This window comes from Lontra canadensis, unplaced genomic scaffold, assembly GCF_010015895.1.
Source record: "Lontra canadensis isolate GAN:19392208 unplaced genomic scaffold, GSC_riverotter_1.0 scaffold23, whole genome shotgun sequence".
NCBI classification, from domain to species: domain Eukaryota; kingdom Metazoa; phylum Chordata; class Mammalia; order Carnivora; family Mustelidae; genus Lontra; species Lontra canadensis.
The window spans coordinates 19,729,132-19,754,373 of NW_022631017.1; the positions used below are offsets into that span (position 1 = coordinate 19,729,132).

The 25,242-nt window shown below is 42.1% G+C and overlaps 1 protein-coding gene across 10 annotated transcripts in view; it reads left to right on the plus strand.

Moving 5' to 3' along the window:
* Nucleotides 1-25,242, plus strand: part of TPD52L1 (TPD52 like 1) — a 98,752-nt gene that overhangs the window by 70,903 nt on the left and 2,607 nt on the right. For 2 of the 10 annotated variants that reach the window (XM_032862445.1, XM_032862451.1), the window contains exons 3-8: nt 3,173-3,321; nt 13,926-14,027; nt 17,008-17,022; nt 18,637-18,675; nt 21,888-21,948; nt 23,427-23,435. In XM_032862445.1, the coding sequence (XP_032718336.1) occupies nt 3,173-3,321; nt 13,926-14,027; nt 17,008-17,022; nt 18,637-18,675; nt 21,888-21,948; nt 23,427-23,435 (375 nt within the window). The remainder of the gene's footprint in view (nt 1-3,172; nt 3,322-13,925; nt 14,028-17,007; nt 17,023-18,636; nt 18,676-21,887; nt 21,949-23,426; nt 23,436-25,242) is intronic. The other 8 variants (XM_032862446.1, XM_032862447.1, XM_032862448.1 and 5 more) reach the window with 8 other exon arrangements.

The following is a 25,242-nucleotide window of genomic DNA, read 5'->3' on the forward strand; positions in this document are numbered from 1 at the left end:
ATACATTTCTAGGGTCCCATAGATAGGAGGTTGAGAATATCAAGATGTTTGAGCCTCCTTCCTCTTCTCTACATCTGTAAGTTCTTATTGCCAGTTAAAAATTGTCCCTTTATTTTTATTACAGAGTGAAAACCACAGTCTTACCCAATGCATAAAAAGCCCCAAGATTCCCAATAATTTCAGTCACTCAGAACATATTATTGATGCAAAAGAAAGCAGAAAACTTCTTTTTTACAGAAAAAAGGCTGCTACAGAAAGACAGCTAGAGATACAACCTTAAGAAATAGTAGACCACAGATTAAACGCAAGAGACACATTGACAAAGATGAAAAAGTGGAATGTAACGGGATAGCGAGAGAATAGAGGGTTTAATTTTAAAATAACCGTATGTTCTCATTTAATGGGGAGACCAAAAGCATGACCCCCTTTGGTGGTCCTGGAGTGGACTCCTTTTGCAGCAGTGAGTATACGTCTGCATACTGAAGACCTACTCCTCAAGACTGTGCTACTGACTAGAACATGTTTGTGGAGTGGGTAACCATGTTAGAGAGATTCCTGTGAACATTGGAAAACTGCCCCTTAAACATAAAAAATGACTAATGCAAGATTACTAGGACATTTGCTGATATCAAAAACTCCAAAAGATTGTTTTTTTTTTTCCCCACCATAGTATTTAAGATGCTTCCAACTTAGAATTTTGCCTATTTTACAGAAGTGATTATTTATGTCCGTGAAGCTTCACACTATTCCATCTGTCCACCATTGGGGTAAAATCTTCCTTGCACAAGTAAAAAGTCTAATCTGTGCCAAGGTGCCTGTCTTTCTCGAGAGGCCTTTTTAGCAGCTGTATCTCCAGTAACCCGAGGAGCACATTTGCCTGATGACTGATGGTGTTAGTGTAAATGTGGTTTGTGGTCAGAAGTAGAGCTAGATATTCTGACTGTAAATGAGACACAGCAGCCACATTTGTAAAAATAAGAAATCTGGTGAAAATGTCAGGCTTGTTATGACCCCTGTGCATGTGGGATGCTAAGGGAGTACTGGTCGTTCTCTTTTGGCTTCACAAAGGAAGTCAGGATCATTTTGTAAATTTAAGCAATATTACCAGGGCAATACATTGTAAAACATGACAACAGAATAAAATACGACAGTCAGAATCAAAGACTTTGTGGAGTTTCAAATTGATTTTCACAGGTTATAGCACCACTCTCGAAAATCTGAGCATTTTACAGAGCTGCTTTGTTAGAAATTACCTTTGCAGGGGCAGTTTGTGTGTGTGTGTGACTTGCTTATTTTATAACTGTAAGTTTGTACATTTTGACATTCTTCACCCATTTCATCCACCCCACCTCCCGCACCCCTCCCGCTGGCAATCACCAGTCTCTTCTCTGTATCTAGGAGCTTGTTTTCATTTGCTTTGTTTTTAGATTCCGCATATAAATGAGATATTATGGTATTTGTTTTTCTCTGTCTGATAACATTTCACTTAGCATGATACCCTCAAATTCCATCCATGTCACAAATGGCAACATTTCCATCTTTTTTATGGATGAATAATATTTCTGTGTGTGTGTGTGTGTGTGTGTGTGTGTGTGTGTGTGTGACATTTTCTTTCTCCATTCATCCATCAGTGGACGCTTAGCTTGTTTCCATATCTTGGCTATTGTAAATAATGCTGCAGTGAACATGGGGGTGTATGTACCTTTTTGAGTTAATGTTTTCATTTTCTTTGAATGAATACCCAGAAGGAAAATTGCTGGGTGGTATGGAAGTTCTATTTTTAATCTTTTGAGGGAACTCCATACTGTTTTACGTAGCGAACAAGAGCAATTTTGTGAGATTTGCTTTTCTTCTCATACAGGGGAAAGAGGAAATATATCCTCACTATAACCTTGTACATGAGTGGTCATAGCAGCTTTATTGCATTGGCCAAACCCAAATGTCCTTCACCAGGTGAATAGGTAACAAACTGTCCATACAAAGAATACTGCTCTTCAATAAAACGGGAAGAACCTGTGATAATGCAGCAACATGGATAAATCCCAAAAATCTCAAGTAATTAGACCGAGTGAACAAAGGCACACAAAATGAGTATGTGCTGTGGAGTGAAAGAAAGACCAGCGAGCGGCTACCTGGGAGGAGGGGTGGGGGAAGGAAGAGGGAGGAATGACAACAAAGACCTAGAAGACTTTTGGAGGTGATGGACATGTTCCCTTTCTTGGTAGCAGTGATGACTTCACCAGAGTAACACACATGTCAAAACTAACAGGCTATACACTTTAAATATGGGTGGTTTATTATACATCAATTATTTGTCAGTACATTGTTAAAAAGAAAAAGACACACGAATCACATTCTCGCATACATCCTCTCCTCCCTTGTTCTCCCCTCCTGAGACACTAGCTTGGCAAAACCAGTGTCTGCCCAGTTTGTGTCTACATCAATGCAGTGATTTGTGATGGACAAAAAATACACACACAGGGGTGGGGGGATGGGTGAGCCTGGTGGTAGGTATTAAGGAGAGCACGTATTGCATGGAGCACTGGGTGTGGTGCATAAACAAAGAATCTTGGAACACTGGAAAAATAAAATAAAATTAAGACATTAAAAAAAATAAAAATAAAATAAACAAGCAAACAATAATAAAAATAAACACAAAGTACTGACCAGTGACACATGAAGTTGCTTTTAGGAGCAAATTAAATGTTAAAAAAAAAAAAGAAAAGAAAACATTTTGGGGGGGTGGGCACCTGGGTGACTCAGTTGATTAAGCATCCAACTCTTGATCTCAGCTCAGGTCTTGATCTCAGGGCTGTGAGTTCAAGCCCTGCGTTTTTGAAAAAAACAAAAAACAAAAAAATTGGACGATGAGAAGCCAAAAAGTTAAGTAGCGGCTATTTTCTAGTGGATTAGAGGTAATCATTCTTGTTTATATTTTGCTGTGTGAATTTTTTATAAGGAGCAATGATTACTTTTATAATCATTAAAACTAAAGAAATCTGCTTCTATTTCAAAATATCAGACCGTCATCGCTGTGGGATGTGTTGGCTGTAAGTAAACGTGGGCCTGGAATACGATGGTGCTCCGGGCGGCTTTGGAGCACCGAGCGCTTTGCAGGTGTGTGTTTCAACTGCCCTCACATCTTTCCGCACCGCTTTCCTCCCACCTGTAGCTCGAAGACGAAATCACAACATTACGGCAAGTTTTATCAGCGAAAGAAAGGCATCTGGTTGAGATAAAGCAAAAACTCGGCATGAACCTGATGAATGAATTGAAGCAGAATTTCAGCAGAAGCTGGCACGACATGCAGACCTCGACTGCGTAAGTCTAGCGACAGAATTTCCAAAAAAATCACTTATTGCTGTCTCTCACTTCTTCTGTTTTCGTTTTTGTGTTTTTTCTATGAGACTGATTTGGAACTTGTGGCTAGGAAAAATATTTTCTCTAGAAATAAAATAAATATGAATAATCATTAAATACACTGTCTGGTGCAGACTCTGAAAAGTAACTTCATGAAATTAAACTGTTCACCAGATGACTTTTATGGATTTGTATTTTTTCTCTGTATTAGATACTTCTAAACATTCCTGAAATAGATATTTCTCTCTTTATGTTTTCTCATACAATTCTAAACGGACAGGTGCTTTTTCCTCAAATACTCAGCATTCACTACAGATTTTCAGTTTCTATACCAAATGGTTGGCCCGTTTAGTACAGACTTGTTGCCCACTGATTTAAAAAGAAATGCTTATACTTTGGGGGTGTGCTTTTCATCCCTTCTACTCTAGGGAGTATTTAGAGTTGCGGCAAGGCCATGTGAGATCATAGAAGTGTGTGTGTGTGTGTGTGTGTGTGTGCGCGCGCGCGTGCATGCAAGTGCTCTGTCCCTGGTTCCTGACACAGAGTCCCTAAATCTCTTGGAATTTCCAGAGTGGTAGTAGTATTCTTTGTTCTAATGAGGTAACTCTCAGTGGCTCTGGGGTGGGGGGCCGGTCACAGGAAAGACTAAGCCATGATTAGAAGCTTGGACTTGCAGCACTGTGCCCTATTCTCCAGAGAGAGAAGAGGGGGCTGGAAATGGAGTTAATGATGGGTCATACCTAAAATCTCCAAAACATGGTGTCCAGAGAGCTTCTGGGTTGATGGACACAGGGCGATGCTGGGGGAGGGGCACACCAAGAGAGAGCATGGAAGCCCCACAGCCCTCCCCATATACCTTGCCCTGTCTGTATCCTTTGTCATATCCTTTTATAATAAACCAGTCATCTAGTAAGGAAACCATTTTCCGGAGTTCTGAAACCACTCTGGCAAATTAATCAAACTTGAGGAGGAGGTCATAGGAACCTCCGATTTATGGCCCATTGGTCAGAAGCACACAGGCGATAACCCGCACTTGCCATTGGCATCTGAAGTGGGGTGAGAGCGGCGGTGTTGTAGGATTGACCCTGTGGAAGCTGACACTGTCACCCAGTATGCAGTGCCTTAAATTTTAGGACACCCAGCTGGTGTCCCAGATTTGCTTGGTGAGGGAAAAACTATGTGTCTGGTGTCCAATGTGTTGTGAGTGTGGGGGTCGGCCCAAGAGCAAAGGAGACACACAGGAAAAGTGAGTTTTTCCTGCTCACACCACCAGAAATGGTTTAGGCTTCCCCAATATCTTTTTGTCTGGTATTAGGAAGGATACAAAATAACTTTGGATATTCTACAATCGTACTTTCATTGGATTACTCTTTAAATTACATGAGTTATTCAACTATGGTGGTGCTTTTCTAATGATTTAAAATATTTTGCTTGCCAGGTGTTCTTGTATCAAAGGGAAGAAGGTGCCCACCTCATGATGTAATTTTTCTTTTTCTGTGAGTTGGGGGGTGACGGCCAATAGAGAAAGTTCCTATCCCTGGCCCTAACATTAGCCCCCAGTTTTTGTCTTTGTATTATGCATTTTCTTCCCTGGCATTATCCACTGGCTGGTAAAGATTGCATTCCTAATATTTTAGTGGAAATCAATTTTTCTCTTTGCAGGTACTTTTCTCCCAACTTAGATAGGCTGGCAGTAGGAACAAGTACCAGTGATGGACAGCAAGCACTTCAGTTTTGCCGGAGGCCAGCTGTGCCTGCTGGCTGCGGAAAACTAAGCCCTAAGACCCAGTGAAGGGGCCCTTTGTATGAAGAGTTCCATCTAAACGAACCTGGCGTCTCCCCACTCTGCTTCCCCTAGGTTCCATGTTCAGAAGAATGTTCTCTTCCCCTGCCACAGCCTCTTAGTCTTATCCGCTCCTATGCTGGTGTCCCCCAAGGGCTCATCCCAACAGCATCAGAGCACAGCCCAGAGTAGGGGCAGGATGGAGCCAGGGAGCCCATGGAGTTATCTCCGGGGGCAAATTAACCTTCCCCAACCCAATGGTGACAATTATGGAAGACCTTAAGAGACCGCTTGGTGGTGTTTATCAATGTAAATTATATATGGCAACACTATTAAGTGAGCTTCTCTGTCAGTAGTTTGGGCTTCCGTCTTTGCACTTTGTGGCTTAAACCACTTAATGGCCCTGACATAGTGAGGCAGAACAAGCTCCAGCATCCTGGTCCTGGGTGCCTCCTGTCACGCTGATCTGAACCTCCTTTGAGGGTGTAAGACCCAGGCAGGATCTTGCTGCTTGGCCTCCCTAAGCACACTGCAGGAGTGGGCTAACCCAACAGAGGGCAGGACGACTCCAGCGCTTCCATTGCTGAAGGGAGGGACGGAGCAGCCCATGTCTGGGCAGAGGCTATGTCAGGTTTGCCCTGGTCTGAGGGGGATGGGTGGGGAGAGATTCACAGTCATGGGAGACACGGAATTAGAGGGAACAAGTTCAAGGAGGGTGGGTAGCCTCCTCCCACACGGGAAAATATATAGTCCCCGGTTTCCTCATGCTTGAAAAACAAGTTGGTTTTGTAGTCAGGCAGTCTAGTTAGTAGCAAGCCTTTTGTTAAATGAATAGATTTATTCCCTAGGGTTACGGAGCTGAAAGACTAGTCAGGACAACAGAGTTTCGTTTTTGTTTTTGTGTATTTTACAAGATATTCCAAATAACCAGTTAAACGGTAAGTATGAGGAGTGATGTGAAGGAAAATAGTGTTGTGTGTGAAGCAGGAGACTGAACCTTGCCTGGGACCTCAGGGAAGGTTTTTCAAGGCAGGAGACGGATGCTTCAGCAGAGCTCTGACGGATGAGTGGGAACTTCATCAGGCCGGGAGGGGCAGGGGGAGCCTCCTGGGGGAGGCACAGCCTGCTGATGGCCAGAAGGAGAGAAGGCTCCCTCTTCCCGCCACTCCCTGGGAAAGCAGTCCAGTTCATTAGCGTTTCGGAGACAGCAGGGAAAAGTGGCCAGGGGTTACACAGGGCCTTGTGGTTCCTGTTGATAGAGTTACTCTTACTCCACAGGCACTAGAAAGCCATTAAAAGGGTCATGACGTTTCATTTGCCCACCATGTCTTAAGTGTTGTTATTACCTAGGAGCTAATCTAAGCCCTCAGGATATGGGAGTCAACAAGATGAACAAAGTTCTTAGCTTTGTAGAGTGTTGAAAAGAGCACGAAACCCGTGACAAAGCCACGATGGGAGGAGCTGTCAGAAGTCCTGTGATAAGAACAGTAGAGGCTGATGGTCTAGAGGAGAGGGCAGAAGCCGCTGTGACGGAGTCCCAGGCAGGGAAGTCCTGTCCTAGTGCCATCCTGGGAGGTTACACTGAGCTGACACCTGAGTGACCAGAAGGATCCCATCTTGTGATGATGTAAGAGAGACCTTTGGGATTGAGGCAAAAGTTGCCCTGAGGCTGGAAGCCGTTTTGAAATGGAGAGAGGGGGTCAGAGGTCAGGGCCTCAGGGGCCTCCCAGACCAAGGGGAGAACTGGGACTCTTATTCCAAGGGCTCTGGATGCCACTGTAAGATTTGAAGCAGGAAGTAATCTGTTCCGATTCATCTTTTAAAAAAAAATCACTCTGGTTTCTTTGTGTTCTACAGAATGGAGAGAGGGAGGAGTGGAGACTGGAAAATCATTTCTGAGACGATTGAGTAGTCCACTTTGGTGAGGATAGTGAGGGACAGAGAGGGGACGGGATTTGGAGGCCAGGCCAGGGAGGTTTCCCAAAGGTTTGGGGGATGGAGAGGAGGGAAATACAAGGATCAAATGTGACTGTCTGGTCTTTGATGGGGGCAGCCTGCTGAGCACTGGGACGGTTTACAGCATGGGCATTCCTTGCATCATGGCTAAGCCTGTGGGCTATGGACTCCACCTGCTTGGATTGAAGTCTAGGTCCCCAGCATCGGTGAGATGAAATCATATTAGTACCTATCTCATAAGTAGTGAGGAGTCAGTGAGTTAATTGTAAAGCAAGCAGGATGGTGTCATACTCTGTAGGCCTGTTTGCTGTTCTAGAAAACAAGTCTAGCAGGGAGACTCAAGAATTGGTTTTGGTGACACACAAGTTTCTGTGTCGAGAGGTCCACTCAGAGGAAGAGTCAGGGATGCAAATAAACAGGGGGAGTCGTCTGCATATTGATCTCATCGAAAGCTACAGGACTACGCGAAAGTTCCTCAGAGATTGTTTAATCAGTGTGGATGATCATGGACTCCTCACTCTTTTAGGAATGATGTGAGCCTTCCTTTGTAAGGAAGAATCAATCCTTTTCTTAAGAGTGAGGCATAAGTATATCAGTAACATAATTTCAGGAGAGCTCCTTTCTCTCACCCTCTCTTCTTGGCTGCTGAGGGAGGGGAAAAGGTCCTAATGACATGGGGTGGGGGGCTTGGTTTCAGAATCTGTTTTCACCCTTGAATTAATTAAATCCCTGCTGTTAGTGCCATGATACCCATTCTAGGACAAGATCTATACCGCATAGGATGAAAATTTTGATGGGAGGGAATGAGGAGCTGGGTAGGGTTAGGTTGGGTAGAATTAAATTTCAAAGCACTAAAAAAAATTCTAGCTGTCAGAGGATTGAAGGTGATTCCCAGAGGCAATACTTTGCATACTGATTAAGCAATCATGACCTATTTAGTTTGATTTATACTGAAAAGAAAATCTATGATATGTTAATGAAGAAGGATCTTGGCATATTTTAGCCTGTGGTAGGATTCAAGTAGGAATAGGATGGAATGAGTAGAAATTATTACACAGCATACTGAAATTATCTCCTTTATGGAAAGATAATGGTACAGTAGCAGGTCAAAAGATCATCTGTATTCAGGGTTTGTTGTTGCTGTTGTTTCTGTCATAGTTCTGTCTTGCTTTGATTTGAGAGACTTTAAGAACACACACCAGAATTCCTATCACCTCCCTTTTTTGTTGTAGTCTTAAGGGTTTTTGTTATTGTTTGTTCTCTGCTGCTTTTTTGTGTTGTCTTTAGGCTTTGAAGAGGCAGGGGGGAGGTGGGAGACTTTGAAGTGTTAGAGGTAGGGAGGCTACAGGAGGAGAAACTGAACCTCTTCTGTAGGTAGAAGGAGTAGGAATTCAGAAATCTGACATTCTCATGGGCTATTCAAACTGATAGGCTTCATTTTAATAAGTCTGCAGCCTCTGCTAACCCTTTCTTCACTAGTAAGCCCCTATGAGCTGTACTGCAGACCAAACAGTAGGTCTGCCAAGGGGAGAAGGTTTTGGGACAATTCCATCCCTTTGGAACAATTAATAACTTCATCCTTATAAAGAGCAGGAAAATGCAGCCTTAAAAAAAAAAAAATGCAGCCTCCTAAAAAAAAAAAAATGCGGTCCTTGAAAATTGAAGTTTAGTTTATGATTTATTTACTCTTTGATTTTGTGCTTCTAAGACTTCCAAACCATTATAGTCAGTAATGATTGTTACCTTTCTTTTATGAGGAGCCTGTCATAATACCGTTGAGTTGGGAAGTGCCAGTGAAGATTAAAGACCTCATTTCAAAAGACATACACAGTCAATCTGTCAGACAGCTGTTTATTCTGCTACCTTTTGCCTTTCATCTTACCACACAAAGCAGGAGATAGACTCTTCTTTTCCAGGTTCAAGTGGTAAATCTTTTTTGGTTACATATTTAGGGAACCTCCTGAAGAAAATAAGCCTAAACACTTCTGCATCTCTGGTGAGATGCTGCCTGGGCAACTGTTAAAATGATAATCTTCTTAAAATCCCGTAACAGAAGATGTATCTATGCTATACAATATCTTCTTGTAAAAAGACTCTGGATTTTTAATTCTTCTATTGGATTGTTTAAAAAAAAATGCTTTAAGTCAAAACATTTTAGAAGACATGCTTTCTCCTTTTGATTATGAACACTACTTTCAAATCCATAAGGCATGACAAGGGGAACTGCATGAAGAGTCAGTAGAATAATAGAATGTCTTTTATTTGGTTTGCAGAGAGCTGTACCTCTCCCTGCTGAAGATCCCCTTGTCAGTGTGCTGGCCAGCCTATTCTGGCCAGTAAATGTTATCCATTCCTTAAAGAAGATGTGGTGTAGGGGTGCGTGATGGCTCAGTCAGTTAAGCATCCAACTCTTGGTCTTGGCTCAACCCCTGAACTCAGAGGCATCATCAGATCGAGCCCCACACTAGGCACTGTGCTCAGCAGGGAGTCTGCTTGAGAATCTTTCTCCTTTTCCCTCTGCCCCCCTTCCTTTTGTTCTCTTTCTCTCAAAATAAATAAATAAATCTTAAAAAAAGAAAAGAAAAAGATGTGGCATATATATACGCCGTGGAATATCATTCAGCCATGACAAAGAAGGAAATCCTGCCTTTGGACAACAAGGACAAATCTCAAGGGCATTAGGCTAAGTGAAATAAGTCATAGAAGGACAGATACTGTGTGGCATCACTCATATGTGGAATCTAAGAAAAATTTAAAAAGAAGTCAAATTCTTAGAGGCAGAGAGTAGAAGGGTGATTGCTAGGGGCGGTGGAGTGGGGGACATAGGGGAAGGTTGGCAAATGCAAACTTCCCTTTATAAGATGAATAAAAGTCTGAGGCTCTGACGTGTAACAGTGATTCTGGTTGGTACCTGCATTGTGTAATCGAAATTTGCAAAGGGAGTAGGTCTTAAATGTTCTCACCAAAATATATAAAAAAACATGCGAGGTGATGGATGTGTATTAACTAGGTGGGAGGAGTTCTTTCGCAATGTATATGTCTATCAAATCATCACGATGTACACTTTAAATATCTTACAATTTTGTCATTCATACCTCAGTAAAGCTGAAAAAAAACAAAAAGGGACTATCCATTCCAGCCAGATGATCTCTGAAAAGTAAAGCCTGTGTTCCCATTGACCTTCAGTGAAAAGTAGAAGGTTTACTTATACCCTTAATTTTAAAAAATCTCCCAGTCAGATGTCTTCAGTGAGTTAACACATATAGATACGCAGTAAGTGTGAGCTACTGTTTGTTAGCACGGTTACACTTCTACCTAGAAAAGTTTCAGGCCTGGACCAGATGCCAGCCTTGTTGAGACACAGGTTCCCACATAGCTGCTGTTTGCTGGAATCGCTCCGAAGCCCACGAGGACAAATTGCCCTTCCCTCACTGGCAGGCTTCCGTGGCCTTCCTCCAGAACCAGGAGCCGCACGCTGCCAAGTCCTGACTGTCTTCTGGAGCTGAAGTCTGGCAGTCTGCCAGTCTGCCTGGACTCTTTCCTTACCCTGGCTTCCTGTGGCCCTCGCTCTGGCTTATCCAGGCGTCGGGGACACAGGGCTGATGAACGAGATGCAGCCCCTGCCCTCAGGAAGTGCACGCAGGTCATGGAGGCAGACTCAAAAACCGTAATTGGAACAAAGTGAAAAATGTGTTAGGAAAGAGCATCACAGTGTGCAAAGTGCATCACAGGCACACAGAGGATAGGCACGTAACCCAGATCGCTGGGAGCATCTGCTCCCGTCTTTCTGCCTTCCCATGCACAACGGACAGCAAGCTGAGCGTCCCATAACATTCTGACGTTTGTTTTAGGAGAATGTATTCATTCCCTTTGCATCACGTATGTGACTCAGCAATGGTGTAACTCTATATTTAGCTTAAAATAAGAGACATCATCTTAAACGCTAAATACCGTTTCCATTTAAATTACAAGGTCGTCAGATGAATCAGAAGGTTGGTGTTTAAGTTGTTTTTCATTATTTGAATATTACTGAATGTAATTTTATGTGATAAGGTTGAGAGCCGGTTTTAAGCATTAGGAGTCCGGACTGTGCGCCAAATTCCATGGCACCATAAAGGGATTAAGATATAAACGGAATGACATCCTTCAGGGTTTTCAGTGGCCTGCCAGGAGGGTCTTTTTTCAAGATGTGAGCGCCTCGCCTCTGGTAGGGATGTGTATGACTTCATTCAGTTTTAGGATCGAGCCCAATTAGAATGCAGTGTAAGCATGCCGGGTCTGTGCGGTACACAGCTCTGGGGGGACCCTTGGCTTACGCTGTGCTGTGAATAGTGCTTCTTAGAGCTTTTAATGCTCTGAGCCCACTGGCCTATTTCTCACGGGATCCCTGGTTACTTTGTTCTGGGAAGCCACTTCTTCCCATACCACCCTCTCTCATTGCCCGCCACCCCCAATCTCTTTCCCTCAATTATCGGTCTCTATGTAATGTATGTAGGATGCCTAGTAATTGTTTTTAAGAAATGCGGTCGTTAGTTTAGGGAGGAGAGGTGTAAAAATGTGAGGAAAGAGGTACATCTTAGAAATCTTCAGATGCACTATTACTACTTTTCTCCACAAATACTTGAGCTATAGACAGCTGACCTAACCTACCTTCCAATGTCTGTGATCTCCAAGGTGAGAAGATGTCCGGCCGAAAGGCAGGCACACTAGTCCTAGCCCTGTTTCTGTCTCTAAAAGGTCACACAGTTCTTCCGGGCCTCAGTCCCGTCATCTGTAGTCTGAAGAAATTGCATTCTAGTGTCTTTCAGATTTAGCATTATGTAATCCTCAGAAATAAATACTTAACAGTCCTGGAATGGCTGGGTGTCTCCTTTGGTTAAGCCTCTGCCTTTGGCTGAGGTCATGATCCCAGGGTCCTGGGATCGAGTCCCGCATCAGGCTCCTTGCTCAGCAGGGAGCTTGCTTCTCCCTCTGCCTACCACACCTCCTGTTTGTAAGCTTTCTCTCTCTGACAAATAAATAAAATCTTTAAAAAAAAAATAAAATGAACAGTCCTAAAAGTCTCTCTCTTCAACACTCCTTTGAGCTCTCCATATGGTTGGTTTTAAACTTTGAAATTTCATCTAAGTATGGAGTTGCACTTTTCATGGTGAGGACTTAATGTCACTAATACTTCACTAAAGTAGTCGGAAGCCTGTGTATACCCACCACACTTTGTTCTAGACAAGTGTGTTTAAAACATAATGCAGCTAGCTAACCTGAACCCTAACTTACTGCTGACTAGATGTGCTTCCCCGGGGCTAGCTGTTTTGAAATTAAGCCGTCAAATTCAGAATGTGATATACACACAAGTGTCCAAAAGTCACCTCATCTCAAAATTCAAAGCGTTCTCCAGTATATAACCTACAGGGAACAGTTTACAAGGAACAGGTACAAGCAAAAGTTAAATATTTGCTCTAATTGCAAGAAATTCCTGTAGAAATGCAAGAGCAGGGCGCCTGGGTGGCTCAGTGGGTTAAAGCCTCCGCCTTCAGCTCGGGTCATGAGCCCAGGGTCCTGGGATTGAGCCCCGCATCGGGCTCTCTGCTCGGCGGGGAGCCTGCTTCCCTTCCTCTCTCTGCCTGCCTCCCTGCCTACCTGTGATCTTGGTCTGTCGAATAAATAGATAAATCTTTAAAAAGAAAGAAATGCAAGAGCAACGGAAGCAGGAACTCCCTAACTAGTCTCAGCCTCACACAGAGGTCATAGATGTTGCAGGGTCTTTCTTTGCTTTTCCCTTGAGCCCCCTTTTAGGCTGTACAGAGTCAGTGCTGGGTGGGTGCTCGGTGCTCCTTCTTCCCTTGCTTCCCTTTCCCCAACCCCCAGAGCCCAGCTCTATGCTCTATGCTGCTGACACCCACTTGGCCAAGGCCCCAGGGATCTCTGGCCCTGATCGACAGCAAAAGGTGACTTTCACAATCTAAGGGTGCCTGCTTTGCTCTTCTTAATTTTTCAAAGTGGGACATTTACAAGACAACAAAACCCTCCCCTCCTTTTTTTTCCTGCCAACTATGATGGGATCATGTGGCAGAGCAGCCAGAGCAAAAGCTTTAAGGCAGGATGGGGCCTAGTAGGTCCACGGACGGTGAGGAGGTCTGGGGCCTGGAGCAGGGAGCCCAGAGGACAAGCTTGTGTACAATCATCGTGAGGCCGTTGTATGGACTTTGGCTTTTACTCCAAGTCCTCAAGGAGACAGTCTAGTGGGAACATCGGCCAATGAACAGACCATTGCTGAATTATCTTCCTAAAACTCTTTGAAAAAAGGTCACTATATTTTAAGATCATGTGCCCTTCTAGCCTATTCCCAGGCATAAATGTTAGAAAAATAAGTGAAATACTAGTTATATTTTGCCCCTTTCTGGTTAATTTTACCCCTGAACAATAAAAGCTGATTCTTCTCATTGAAATACACACTATCTCGTTTCTGTGTTACCTTCATTGGCGGTTTTCTGGAGAGTGTCTCTTCAAAGAGTTCGAACGCACACTTCAAGAACAACTGTAGTCTGAGAGCATGTCTGTTTGCAGTTACACATCTAATCGGCATGTTACACTTGCCTATGGATATTTTCCCTGCATTCAGATTGAGCAGTCTGACTTTCCCACCGATGGGCAGCAGTCCAGCCCTCATCCCCAGACAATGAATAGATTCACTAACTTCTGTGGATCATTGTCTTCATAAAGCTGTTTAGAAAAGGAATTTTCAAAGTAAGGAGGGAGAAGGATGGGGAATGTTCTGTGGGCGATCATCACATATAAGCTGTGTTTCTACGGTTCTGTTTACTTCCAGCTACAAGAAAACACACGAAACCCTGAGTCACGCAGGGCAGAAGGCAACTGCAGCTTTCAGCAACGTGGGGACGGCCATCAGCAAGAAGTTTGGAGATATGAGGTAGTGTGGGGCAGAACCATGGGGATGCTGTTAAGCCCTGGGCCTTCTGAGGGAAGGGGAGCTTTCTCTATTGGCTCGTCTTCCTAACACATTCTTTTTTAATTGGATTAACATGTTTTGTGGCTGATCATGATTGGTGACTGAGATCGATTTTTATAATGGGGAGTTTTCTGCCCGTTGGTCTGCTTAGTGAGCCTGGTCCCGAACATGCCCTTTCTACGAGGACATGACCTAGCAAAAATAGAAGATCCAGGGCTCCTTTAATTACTGGTAATAAGGGGGGATTTCAAACGAAGGCAGCACATACTGATTTTTCTTCATTAAAATTTAAACAGTAAGTTAAAATATGCATTCAGTGGACTAGGCTCTGACAAACCATTCTAGGTTACATTTTTGTATGCATCCATCTAGGATTTTTTTCTATGCTGAATACATACGTATTTATTCTTTTATTCCAAAAAGGGGCCATGGTATATAGTCCTTGCACATTTGGGTTATTTTCAATATTACATTTTATTTCACATTAGGGTGAACATCAGGATTTTGAACTGAGAACCAAGTGTCCTCACTATAGGCGCCAGAGAAAATAGTGCAGTTTTGACCATTTTTATTTTCTATAGTATGTTTTAGTAAGTTATCTCATATAGAGTTGTTACTTTCATTTTTTTTAAACTTTTGAAGTATACATTTTAAATGTCTTTTTTTAAAAACTGCATATAAATTTTCATTGGATTCTGAAACCATTTCTTAATTACCCTACAGACTTGATACCTAGAGGCAAATATTTATACTGTTCTGTTTAAGTTATTTTTGGTTTCATATGTTACTGGATTGTGCCCCTGTACTATCTTAACAAGTTGGCATTTGTGAGGCTAGAGTTAAGTAACTCCATATGCTTGAGTTTGAATACATTGTTTTATCTTCATAGTTGTGGATAATGTGATAAGAAAAGCAACTGAAATTTTTCAGAGGCTGCATGTAATGAATAGGTAAACCTTCTGGATTATTAATTAACCCTCATTTTATTACAAATAAAATTTGCTGTCATGTCAATGGCATTAAAACGTTTATCTAAACTAATTAAATAATTGCTCAGAACAGGAAATCCCCTCTTACCTGCTATCTCCAAGAAAATATATTTTGCCATATTTATAAAATTTGTCCTCCACATACTTAGTTGAAACCTTCACTGGAACTCTAGAACCACAGCATGGTACTAGAGTGTTATTTCTACAAATTCAGGAGGCTTTACAAACACCTCTGAAGCCTGTTTACAACACATATTCCAGACTCCATTTCTTGGAGATCGCGCCTCAGTGGGTCCTGGATCTAGGAATCTGCATTTGTAACAAGCTCTTAAGTGATTCAGTGTCAGGCGGTCAGGTTATGAGGAGGACCCATGTAACTTAGCTCACCTGTACCCAGGTGTTCTCAGTTACAAAAACAGGTAAGAGTAACATCATCATCAGGTTATTATGAAAGTTGTAGAAGAGAGCCTGCCATTGATTAAGCACTCAATAAATGCTAGTTTTTATCCTAAGTGACCATCTCATTCACAAGGTGACCCCCATATGTGGAAATGAGGGAATATACATCAGCAGGAGGGCACTGTGGTATTTCACAAAGATCTTGTTCGTTTTGCTAAGAGGACGAGAATGAAGACCATTCACTTATGCAATATGTTAACACATTCCCGTTCATACACTGACTGGTTGTAACATCAAAGTCGTGTTAACTTCTTTTTCTTCTGTTTCACTGTGGCTTTATTTTAGGGTAATGAATGGTCTGTTTTCCAGAAGTTTCAAACTTTCCATTAATTGTTTCTCTATATAGAGGATACAGTACTTTCATTATAAACTGTGGCTAAAAATACTGGAGACTCAAATAGGGTCCTGTAATATGTTGTAGAGTTTGCAAAATTCAGACCTGTATTTTTCTCAAACTAAAACATCTAACATATATAACTGAGGATCAGTCACTATGAAAGCAACGAGTATTACAAAAAATTTTTAGTTTTCAATTACGCTAGAACAAGTAACATATGGGAAACTCATATTTGAAAATACTTGAATTTTGATTAGTAAAGATTCTTAACTGAGAAAAAGTAAGTTTTTAATTTTTCATTTAAATTGATTAGCCAATTTATAAAACAATAGAGAAACTTAAGAGTTGTATCACATTTTACTTTGAACCCCCTTTTTAGTATAAAATATCGTATTATCCTATATTCCTGTTATTTATACTATAAAATTCCTTTGTGCATTCTGGGAAAAAATTTCTGAACTTGTTAAAAATTGCCAGCAAAGTTCGGATACCATTTTTTTTTTTAATTATTACAAGTTAAAACTTACAGATTTTAAAAACTTAGAACTTTGGCCTTTTAATAAGTTAATAAAAAACACTCTGTGAGGATTTAAATTGATGTGTTTTATAAAAACAAGTCATATTTTTCAAGCTAAGATTCTCATTTTATCCCAATTGCAGTCAACACTGCGTCCCCATCACCCCGTCAGGGAACTGCCCCCTCTCTTTCTCTACCTGTAAAATAACATTGTTCACAGCTACCTAACTAAAACGCTTCCTGCAAAGTTAAAACGGGGACACATTTATGAAAGTACTCTGAAGTGATGAAAGCTCTTGGAATCGTTTTTGTAATAATGCCAGCATCTTCTTGGAACTTCTCAGTCAGTCATTTATTCAAACCACGTGTGAACAAGGAGATGAGGCTCTTTGGAGGAAGCATAGAACTTCTGTTAGAGTCCAACCCTCTCTCTGTAGTCATGAGAACAATAGTTAGAAGTGCAGCTTATAACAGGTTGGTACAGTGATTGTTAAGACACATTAAAAATATACTCCCAAAGAGTAATGAACGGAGTCAACGTCATCTTTGCTCTGGGGTTCTTGAGAGGGGGGACAAGGGTACCACAGTGCTGATATGCTAACTCTGGTCCTGCTCTCTCCTATGCTGCCCGGACTGCAGGTCTCACTCCATCGGGTAAGCAATGCCTCTAGGGCCCTACCGGCCCCTTGCGGCTCCCTTCCTTCCCAGAGCCCACTGCTCCCTTCACACCGTGGGTGTGTCTCAGCCAAAACACTGGGTCTCTTTTCCTGAGTGTGTTTGTGCCCAAGGAGTCACAGAGTGTAGGGCATCTAATGTGTTTGAATTTATTTAAGTATATCGTTATCTCACTTCTGAATCATTTATACCAGTTTTCACTTGCTGAGCAGTTTCTTAGGAATACCTTCCTACATTCTCAGTTCTTCCCGCGTTGGCAGAGGTCCTCAAAACTGAAAGGAGAGAAAAGGAAAAGCAGAAGTTGAGAGTTGTATGTGTTTATGAGACTTGTAAAGGTAAAATCGAGAAACAGGAAATTATTTTCTCTAGATTGTTGTGTTTTTCTGAACGTCTTGTAACGGTTATGGGGATGGTTCACCTTCAACTTTCTGTACCTTCTGAAGTTGAAGAGGGAAAAGGTTACCAGAGCACCACACACGTTCGGAAGTGTGCAATTTCCGATTAAACCCTCCTTTAGCTGGAATCTTACTATATACTTTGGGGAGAGGTGGTGGATTTTTTCTTAAGAATACTGCCTGTATTTAAAGAGATGAATAGATTGATAATGCTGATGGATTTCTTTTAGTAATTTCCTTTTTAAATATAATTTCTGGGGGAATATTTGCCTATATTTTCTAAGCGGAGTATCTAAGTAAGACCATAAGTACTCCCTGAATTTCTTCGTCCTTTTCTTTCTGAGTTCTAGTAAAGTACTGCCAATACTGGTGACTTCAGTGGATGTTGTTGGGGAAGGGTGAGGCGTGTGATCCCTTCCTGTTAGCTTCTTGGGAGGAGAGACGCAGGGATGGTGTTGGAAAATGTGATGGGGGAGCGCTGTCGCAAGACATGGACCCTTACGTAGGGCTTCCTCCCTCAGCCCAGCCTGATTTCTGAGTGGAACTCACAAAGGAGTAACAGTTGATCCATCAGAGGAAAGATGAGCCAGCCATAGGATCAATAGAGTGAGGAGGCTGAAACTCTTACAATTCTCAGAAATGTACAGATGTCCTAGAATGGATGTGGAGGTCCCTGCTGCCATGTTGGACTGTGTGGATTACAGTAGCCTGCTATGTGTTTCCTTGAATGTCTTAAGTGAACTACCTATATTCCTTTGGAGAGTTTCTCTACAACGGAATGATTAGCTTTTACCTTCCTTTGTGCCTTCCTAGGTACAGCTCTTCCTCTCTCCCTGAAAGAAGAAAGAAGGGAAGGGAGTGGGAGTTGTACCTGGGGAGGATGTTCACGGGCTGCTGGGCGCACCTGGAAAAACCCAGACATTCTCCTCAGATTTCCTGGCCTACCAGGAACCCACAGGAAGTAGAATAACACCCAACTTGGACAGTGTACTCTTCCTTTGTAATCTTGAAAAGCTGGATGGGTTGGCCCATCCTACCCAGCGAAAACAAATGTCATCTTGGTGGGGCAGGCAAGGAATACTTCTGACAGTTGAAATTGCTGTTTTAGAACTGTGAATAGGGAGTTTCTCATGTACTTATGTTGTGCTATCTTCTTTTTTCTTTTTTTTTTTTCTTTTAATCTGCTTTTGCCCTGAAGCTACTCCATTCGCCATTCCATAAGTATGCCTGCTATGAGGTAATGTGTGTATAAATTACTTTATATAATATCAATGCAGAATGTGTATGTATGCAGTGTTACTTTTTATTGATAGTTACTTTGTGGAGCTTCCCCCCCCCCCTTAATATGAAAGGAAATGCATTGAACTTACTGACCCAAAGACCTTACTGTCTTTCCCGACAGCCTTCAGGAGAAAAGCTAGACAGTTCTGTGGAAGTAGGGTGTAATGGGCTTCAGCTTCTTAAGTCCAGTGTCTCCTGATTTGTGTGATCTGAGACAAGTTACTTACCTAGCTCAATCTCCATTCTCTTACCTGTCGTGTGACACAAAGTAACCTGTGTGACGCACATTCTTAGCTTAGGACCTGGAGCCACCACACCTCCAAAGGCAGAAATATGTGCCTTATTTCAGCAGAATTAAACGCAAGCCTGGGAGAAGGGTTACATTGAAGGGAACAGCAGACCGAGAGGACTACAGCTGTAGAAAGGTTACCACCATGATTTTTTAAGGTAGATGTTAAGATGTGGTGTCTGTTAGGCAATGAAAATGTTATTAAAATAACTAGCTGGATGAAAACTTCTGAGAAAGACATTTCCCACTTCCAGTTTGTGTAGCTTAGTGAGGCAATCAGATAAAAGCACACGAATAGTAACAAGGTATGGAAGAATGAATGTCAGATTGCAGGGGCCGGGGGGGAAGGATCAGGAGATGCAGATTGTAGACCAGCTCTGCCAGGGATGAACTTTGCAGCCTTGGGAAAGTCATCTCACTGGTATCAGTTTCTTCATATTTAAAATAAGAAGCTAAAACCAGATTTACTGCTTTTCTCACTGCTCTTGCCCTGGACTTCCGTTGTGGGGGGTATGTGGGGAGCCATGAGCCTTCCAAGACCCTTCCCTGCTTCAGTCCCAACTGTGCCTCTTCTACCTGCTTTATAGTATGTATTGTGGTGTGATATGTTAGAGAGGGGGTTCGGTGGCTCTAAATGGTTTGAGACCACTACAGCCAAATTCTTTCCAGGGTCATCTGTAGCTGTAGTGATCTGATTAAATCTGAGTGAACAGTTTCTCCCTGTTCTCCAGTACACTGTCTAGTGTAACTGAATTAGAGGAATGTCAGTTTTATTATCCTGAGGATGTTTCTTCCACACTGAGGTTATATGGTTACTTTGGAAATTTAAGCCACAGTATTTGATTTCCCTAATTTGGTGCTAAATAGGGAGCACAGATTCAAGATATTTTAGTCCATCTTTGAATGACTTGCACCCCCTAGCATAAAAACACTCAGATTGAGTAGTGCAACCTGCAGCTCTGAGCTTCTTTATTTGTCATCTTTTTTTTATTAACTATTTTTTTTAAAGATTCTATTTACTTATTTATTTTGTCAGAGAGAGAGAGAGAGCACAAGCAGAGGGAGAAACAGGATCCCCACTGAGCAAGGAGCCTAATGGGGGACTCGATCCCAGGACATGGGTTCAACGACCCGAACCAAAGGCAGACGTTTAACCAACTGTCTGTTAGCTTTTAAGTCTGGGTGTCCAAAGAAATTCTTGCAAAAAATTAACACAGCTTTGCTTTGTGAATCCATTTAGTGGCTTACGGGTCAAATATAGACCTCATAATCTTGCCTGAAACTAACTTTAAAAAAAAATTTTTTTTTCTTACTCATCTAACATATACCCATGAACCCTTCCGCTGAACTGTCTGGCCAGGGCTGTGTCACTAATCAATGACAGGCAGGCGCATGAGCAGGCTTGCCCACATAAAACCTGCAGTGGAAGTAAGGGGCCAATAAATACATAAACTTGAGTCACTGAGATAAAAATTAACTAATATTTCATCATGAAACAGCAATATGAGGGAGGATTACTCACAGGAATTTGACTCCTGCTTGAGTTGTTTACAAGGTGTGGTGTCATCCGTGGGCTCTCTGAACTCACCACTGTTAATCCCTACAGCAGAGATGCAGATACATTTCTGACCATCTGGAGTGTCAGAGTCTCTGGAGGTAGTCTCTAACAAAGCCAAATTCAGTCCAAAGCATATTATGGACATTAGTTTCCTCTTGATAGTATTAGAGCTGTGCTTCATTCCACACCATACAAAGATACCCATCTATTACACCAGTTCTCCCTTAACAAAATTCCTCTAGGCCATTCGTCCTATTTCATTTCACCTGCACTCAAGAGAGAATAACAGGTGGCTTATCAAATAAGTAACATTCAGTTGAATTATTTGACCTGAAATTGATGGCAATCATTGTTGCTGAAAGATGACATGGAAACAAGATTTAAGATATATTTTTAGTTCCTTCTTGGCTCCTGTTTCATTAGCTGGACCTGGGGATATCCTTTTTAATGGTGATGATGTCATGAAATCATGTCATGTGGCCAAATCCAGTCCAGGAAACCAAAACATACTAAAATGAAGCACCTAATTCTTAAAGGAACAAGATGATGTATATAGAGTGTTTAACATAATGAATGAGTCCCCCATAAATTGTCAATAGACTGCAAAGATTTTGTAGATAAGAGAACAAAGGTATATCCTCTTCAGGAGGAAGAATAACATGCTCATAACACCATTTTGATCAAGCGTTAGACAAGTAATAGGTACATTTCAACTTAAAATAATGAAAGCATTGACTCCCAGAAACACTACTTCATGGAAATTGACAAAATGATTACTTTTTAAGGCATGGAAGAGAAAAACTTATGAACCCTTTTTCCCCCCCTTTAGTTATTTCTGAAATAAATAACTTCAAAATTCCAAGTGGGAAAATTCTAACATGACATTCTTCAGACAGACTTTCCATTGCTCACCAAAAACAAACAAACAAAAAACAAAACAAAACAAAAAATGAGTTGGGAAAAGGAGTGGTACAATAGAAACAGTTAATTAGCAAGTGACAAATTAAGCTATCACTCCTTTGACTCATTGGGAATGATTTCCAGTGCACCTTGGAATTATTACGGTGGTGTCATTAACAAATGCTGTCCTATTTATTATAGGAATCTTTTACTTAGAAAATTTCCATGCCAGGTTATGGTTTGTGGCTCTGACCTAGCAGAAGGGAAAACATACTTTAAAAGCATGCTTGTCGTAGGTGGAGAACCGACAGCTGGCTCTGGTGCAGAGATGATGTTTACAGTTGAGAGCAGAAAGCCAGGCAGCTCGGTTGCTAAGACAGTTGGGTCTTTGGAGCTGACCTCTCTTTTTTTGTTATTTTAGGAATTCTCCTACTTTCAAATCATTTGAGGAGAGGGTTGAGACAACTGTCACAAGCCTTAAGGTACAGATGAAGTGAATTTTGTGTCATGGGGTCCCGTGAATCAGGACAGCTTAGTCACTGTGGTGGTTAATTCTGAAGGTGGGACCACCAGCATTTGGGGCAGCCGGGAAGGCAGTCTGCCCAGAGTCTGTCTTTTTCTTCACATCTAAATCTGTCTGTCAGTCAAACCGGTATTGGAGAGTGTTGCTGGATCCTCACAGAGTTGTTCCCGCAAACCGTTCGGAGGTGATGATTTGTGAACATGAACTGGGATGTGTGTTCACATCTTTGCAGGCTTGAACTCTCTCGGGCTGTCCTCTCCAAAACTGGTATGTGAGAGAAGATTGTGGTTAGGATCGAGGGTATGTGAATTCTGAATTTAGAGGATAAGTGGAGGGTCGCCCACAGCTCACAGACCCTCTGGTTTGCACATGGACTAGCAAAAACGAACTTGGCCCCCTACATTGCACTGCTTCCCTCCTCCCGTCAACTACCCCGACTCCTTTACTCCATTCCATGCGCAGCACAGCATGGTGATCACGGAGGCAAAATCAGAGTCACAATGAGCATTCTTTTGCAATAACACATTTGATCCCAGGTTTTCAACTGAAAATATGCCTGTGTCATGGGAGGTGTTAAAAGAACTTCATATTGGATTTATCGTTTGAGTGTAGTTGAGTTCAGCTACAAAGGAAGAAAGTACAAATAAAATCAGTCTAGTCCCAAAATGCACAGAACTTCCAAAACAGGAAAAGTCTTTGAAATGACTAAGATTATTTTTTTAAAGATAGCAGTTAAATGGTAACTTAGTCTTGATATTCTTAGCGCTATTTTGTAGACCGTCCGTTTCCGTATTTCCTTATCTGGTAAAATGAAGAATGCAGGTGATCTTGAAGCGGAGCAAAAGCGGGTGTGTGCACATGCTGATCACCCCGCTGCTGCTGCTGAATGCTCGCCCCCGTGCGCTGCACGTGAGCCCGCGAGGATGTCGGGCATCCCTCGCTGGAGCTCCCGTGTGCTCTGATTGTGACTTGCAGAGTCTTTCCTCTTAGGGGCGGTTTTGTTCATACAGTCTCCTACTTCTGCTTTATCGGGCCTGGGCTTTGATGTTTAAGGTGCAAGAACGAGATGATGACTCAGCATCTCCCAGGCCTTGCTTTCATTTACCAACATCATTGCTTATTGAGTATCTGGGGACCCGTAGGAGCCATTGAATTGCCCCCGCGTAGAGGGTAAACTTTTCATAAGGAGGGATGTGCAGTGCCTAGAACATCTCTCTTGCTAGAGTATCAAGTTTCAAAAGAAAGGGTTCAGAAAATCCTGGGAGTTAATTTCTCAGCATTTAGTTCTCAGCCTTAGAGAGTGGAAGGAAGATAGATTTTGCTGCTTATTAGACCAGTTCTGACATAGGAGAAGTTGTACTTTTTAGGTTTTCTTTAGAAGGAGATACGAAGAAGCAAAAGAAGAATAAAGAACAACCTATTTCGCTTTGCTTTTAGGAAGCACTGGTAAGCTCACAGCTCACGTGTGGTTTAAGTGTTTGATCCAGCACCCTGCGCTTCTCGCTTTTCTCTCTTCACTGGGATGGAAGGTGTAGAGCCCGCCTCCGCCTTCAGACATGAACAAAACTAACTTAGCCGACCAGATCCTAGCCTGTGTCAAGACTTCCTGAAAGTGGATTCAGTGTCTGCATGATTGTCCCCGGGGTTTAACAAGACTCACATCCCACCCACCTCCTATGTCACAGCCGATGCCTACTTCCTCTTCTTCTGCCCACCCAGGCAATGGAGAATAAATAGCTAATAATTGTGCTTTGTATAAAACTTCCCACTCACTCAGTCATTGCAAATTCCTCATTCTTTTTCTTTCTCCAGGCTAAATAATAGATGTTTAACCCTTCTTTATATAGTTTATTTGCCACATAGTTTTTTGTTCTAAATTTTCTTCAAAATTCTATAACGTTCTTCAGTTCTGGGTCCCAGGCTGTTTCCGGCTGACTCACAAGTCAGTAAGGATGAATCAGTAAGGAAATGCCTCACGGGGCTCTGTGCTGCGGTTCTATCACACGTACTGCTTTAAGCCCAGTTTTTAAAAACATCGCTCAGAAGGAATCATATTCATATTTGTATTCTATTAGAAATAATGTTCTGCTGGGAAGGGAGGTCTGTTCTTGCCATCTTCTCACACAGTCTGTCACACACCTTGTGGGATTTATACCCAACTGATCGTTCTTCCTTTATACCCAGTTTTGTAGACAGCTTGGTTTTCCAGGAAAAATTTTCCATTTCATCACCATTATATAAAATTTAGTCCTGTTTGCCTAGGTCCTTGGAATACGTCACTGTCTCACCTGAGGACTCTCAGCTAGGTTCACCTCTGCGCTCAATGAGCACACTTTCTGTTGCCTCTAAAATAAATAAACAAGCATACCAAGAACCAGCTCCTATGAAACCATAATTTGTTGTGTTTCACCATGTTCCAGTGAATCAGGAACAACTACATCCCTTCAAACCGTTGTGGTCAGTCAGCCTTCCAGCCATTCTCCGAACCATGTCAAGCAGACCATAGTTCTAGTGCACCTATTTTTGATGAATTCTTTGCAGGGCCTGACTTAAAATCTTAAAAAGACAAGATATATTTATTAGTTCTTCGTGTCTTCTCAATGAGCCATATTATTATGAGAGATTAGGCGGCCCAACTCAATAATTCAAATAGAATTTTATGCAACCAACAATCATAGTTTTGGGGATAAAGTGACAAATGCCTGAATGAAGAGCCATAATGAAGGGAAGGGTCCAGAAAAGGTTTATTGTTCACATCTTTCCCGAAGCAACTCCTGACCTCAGTAATTGCTGTGGACAGTCATTCAACCCATGTCATTAGGAAACCCCATTATTCCACTCAACCCTCTAGGTTAGAAAACCCCTTCATTGTGCTCCCTTTTTTTTGCCAAATTGCTTTATTTTAAAATGATTTCCTCTTTTATTTTCTATTTTGATTTGAGAAAAATCAAGAACTAGGAGAAGAGAAAACAACAAAGCCCGAAAGAAAGCATCAGTAATTGGTATTCACTTGATTCAAAACTGTGTGTGACTTCTACTGCAAAACAGAGTGCAAGTACAACAAAGAGGAGAATGGGATCTCTTAATAGAGTAGATTACGTTGAATTGATCTTGTTTCTCTCCAGAAAGAAATAAACATAGTGAAAAGTCACGTAGTTGAAAGCAACCCCTGCTTCTTCCCAGTGCTGGGATGACACAGAGTAGAGGAGGAATCAGTCAGTGCTCAGTGCCCGAGGTCTGCAAATCAAGGCCT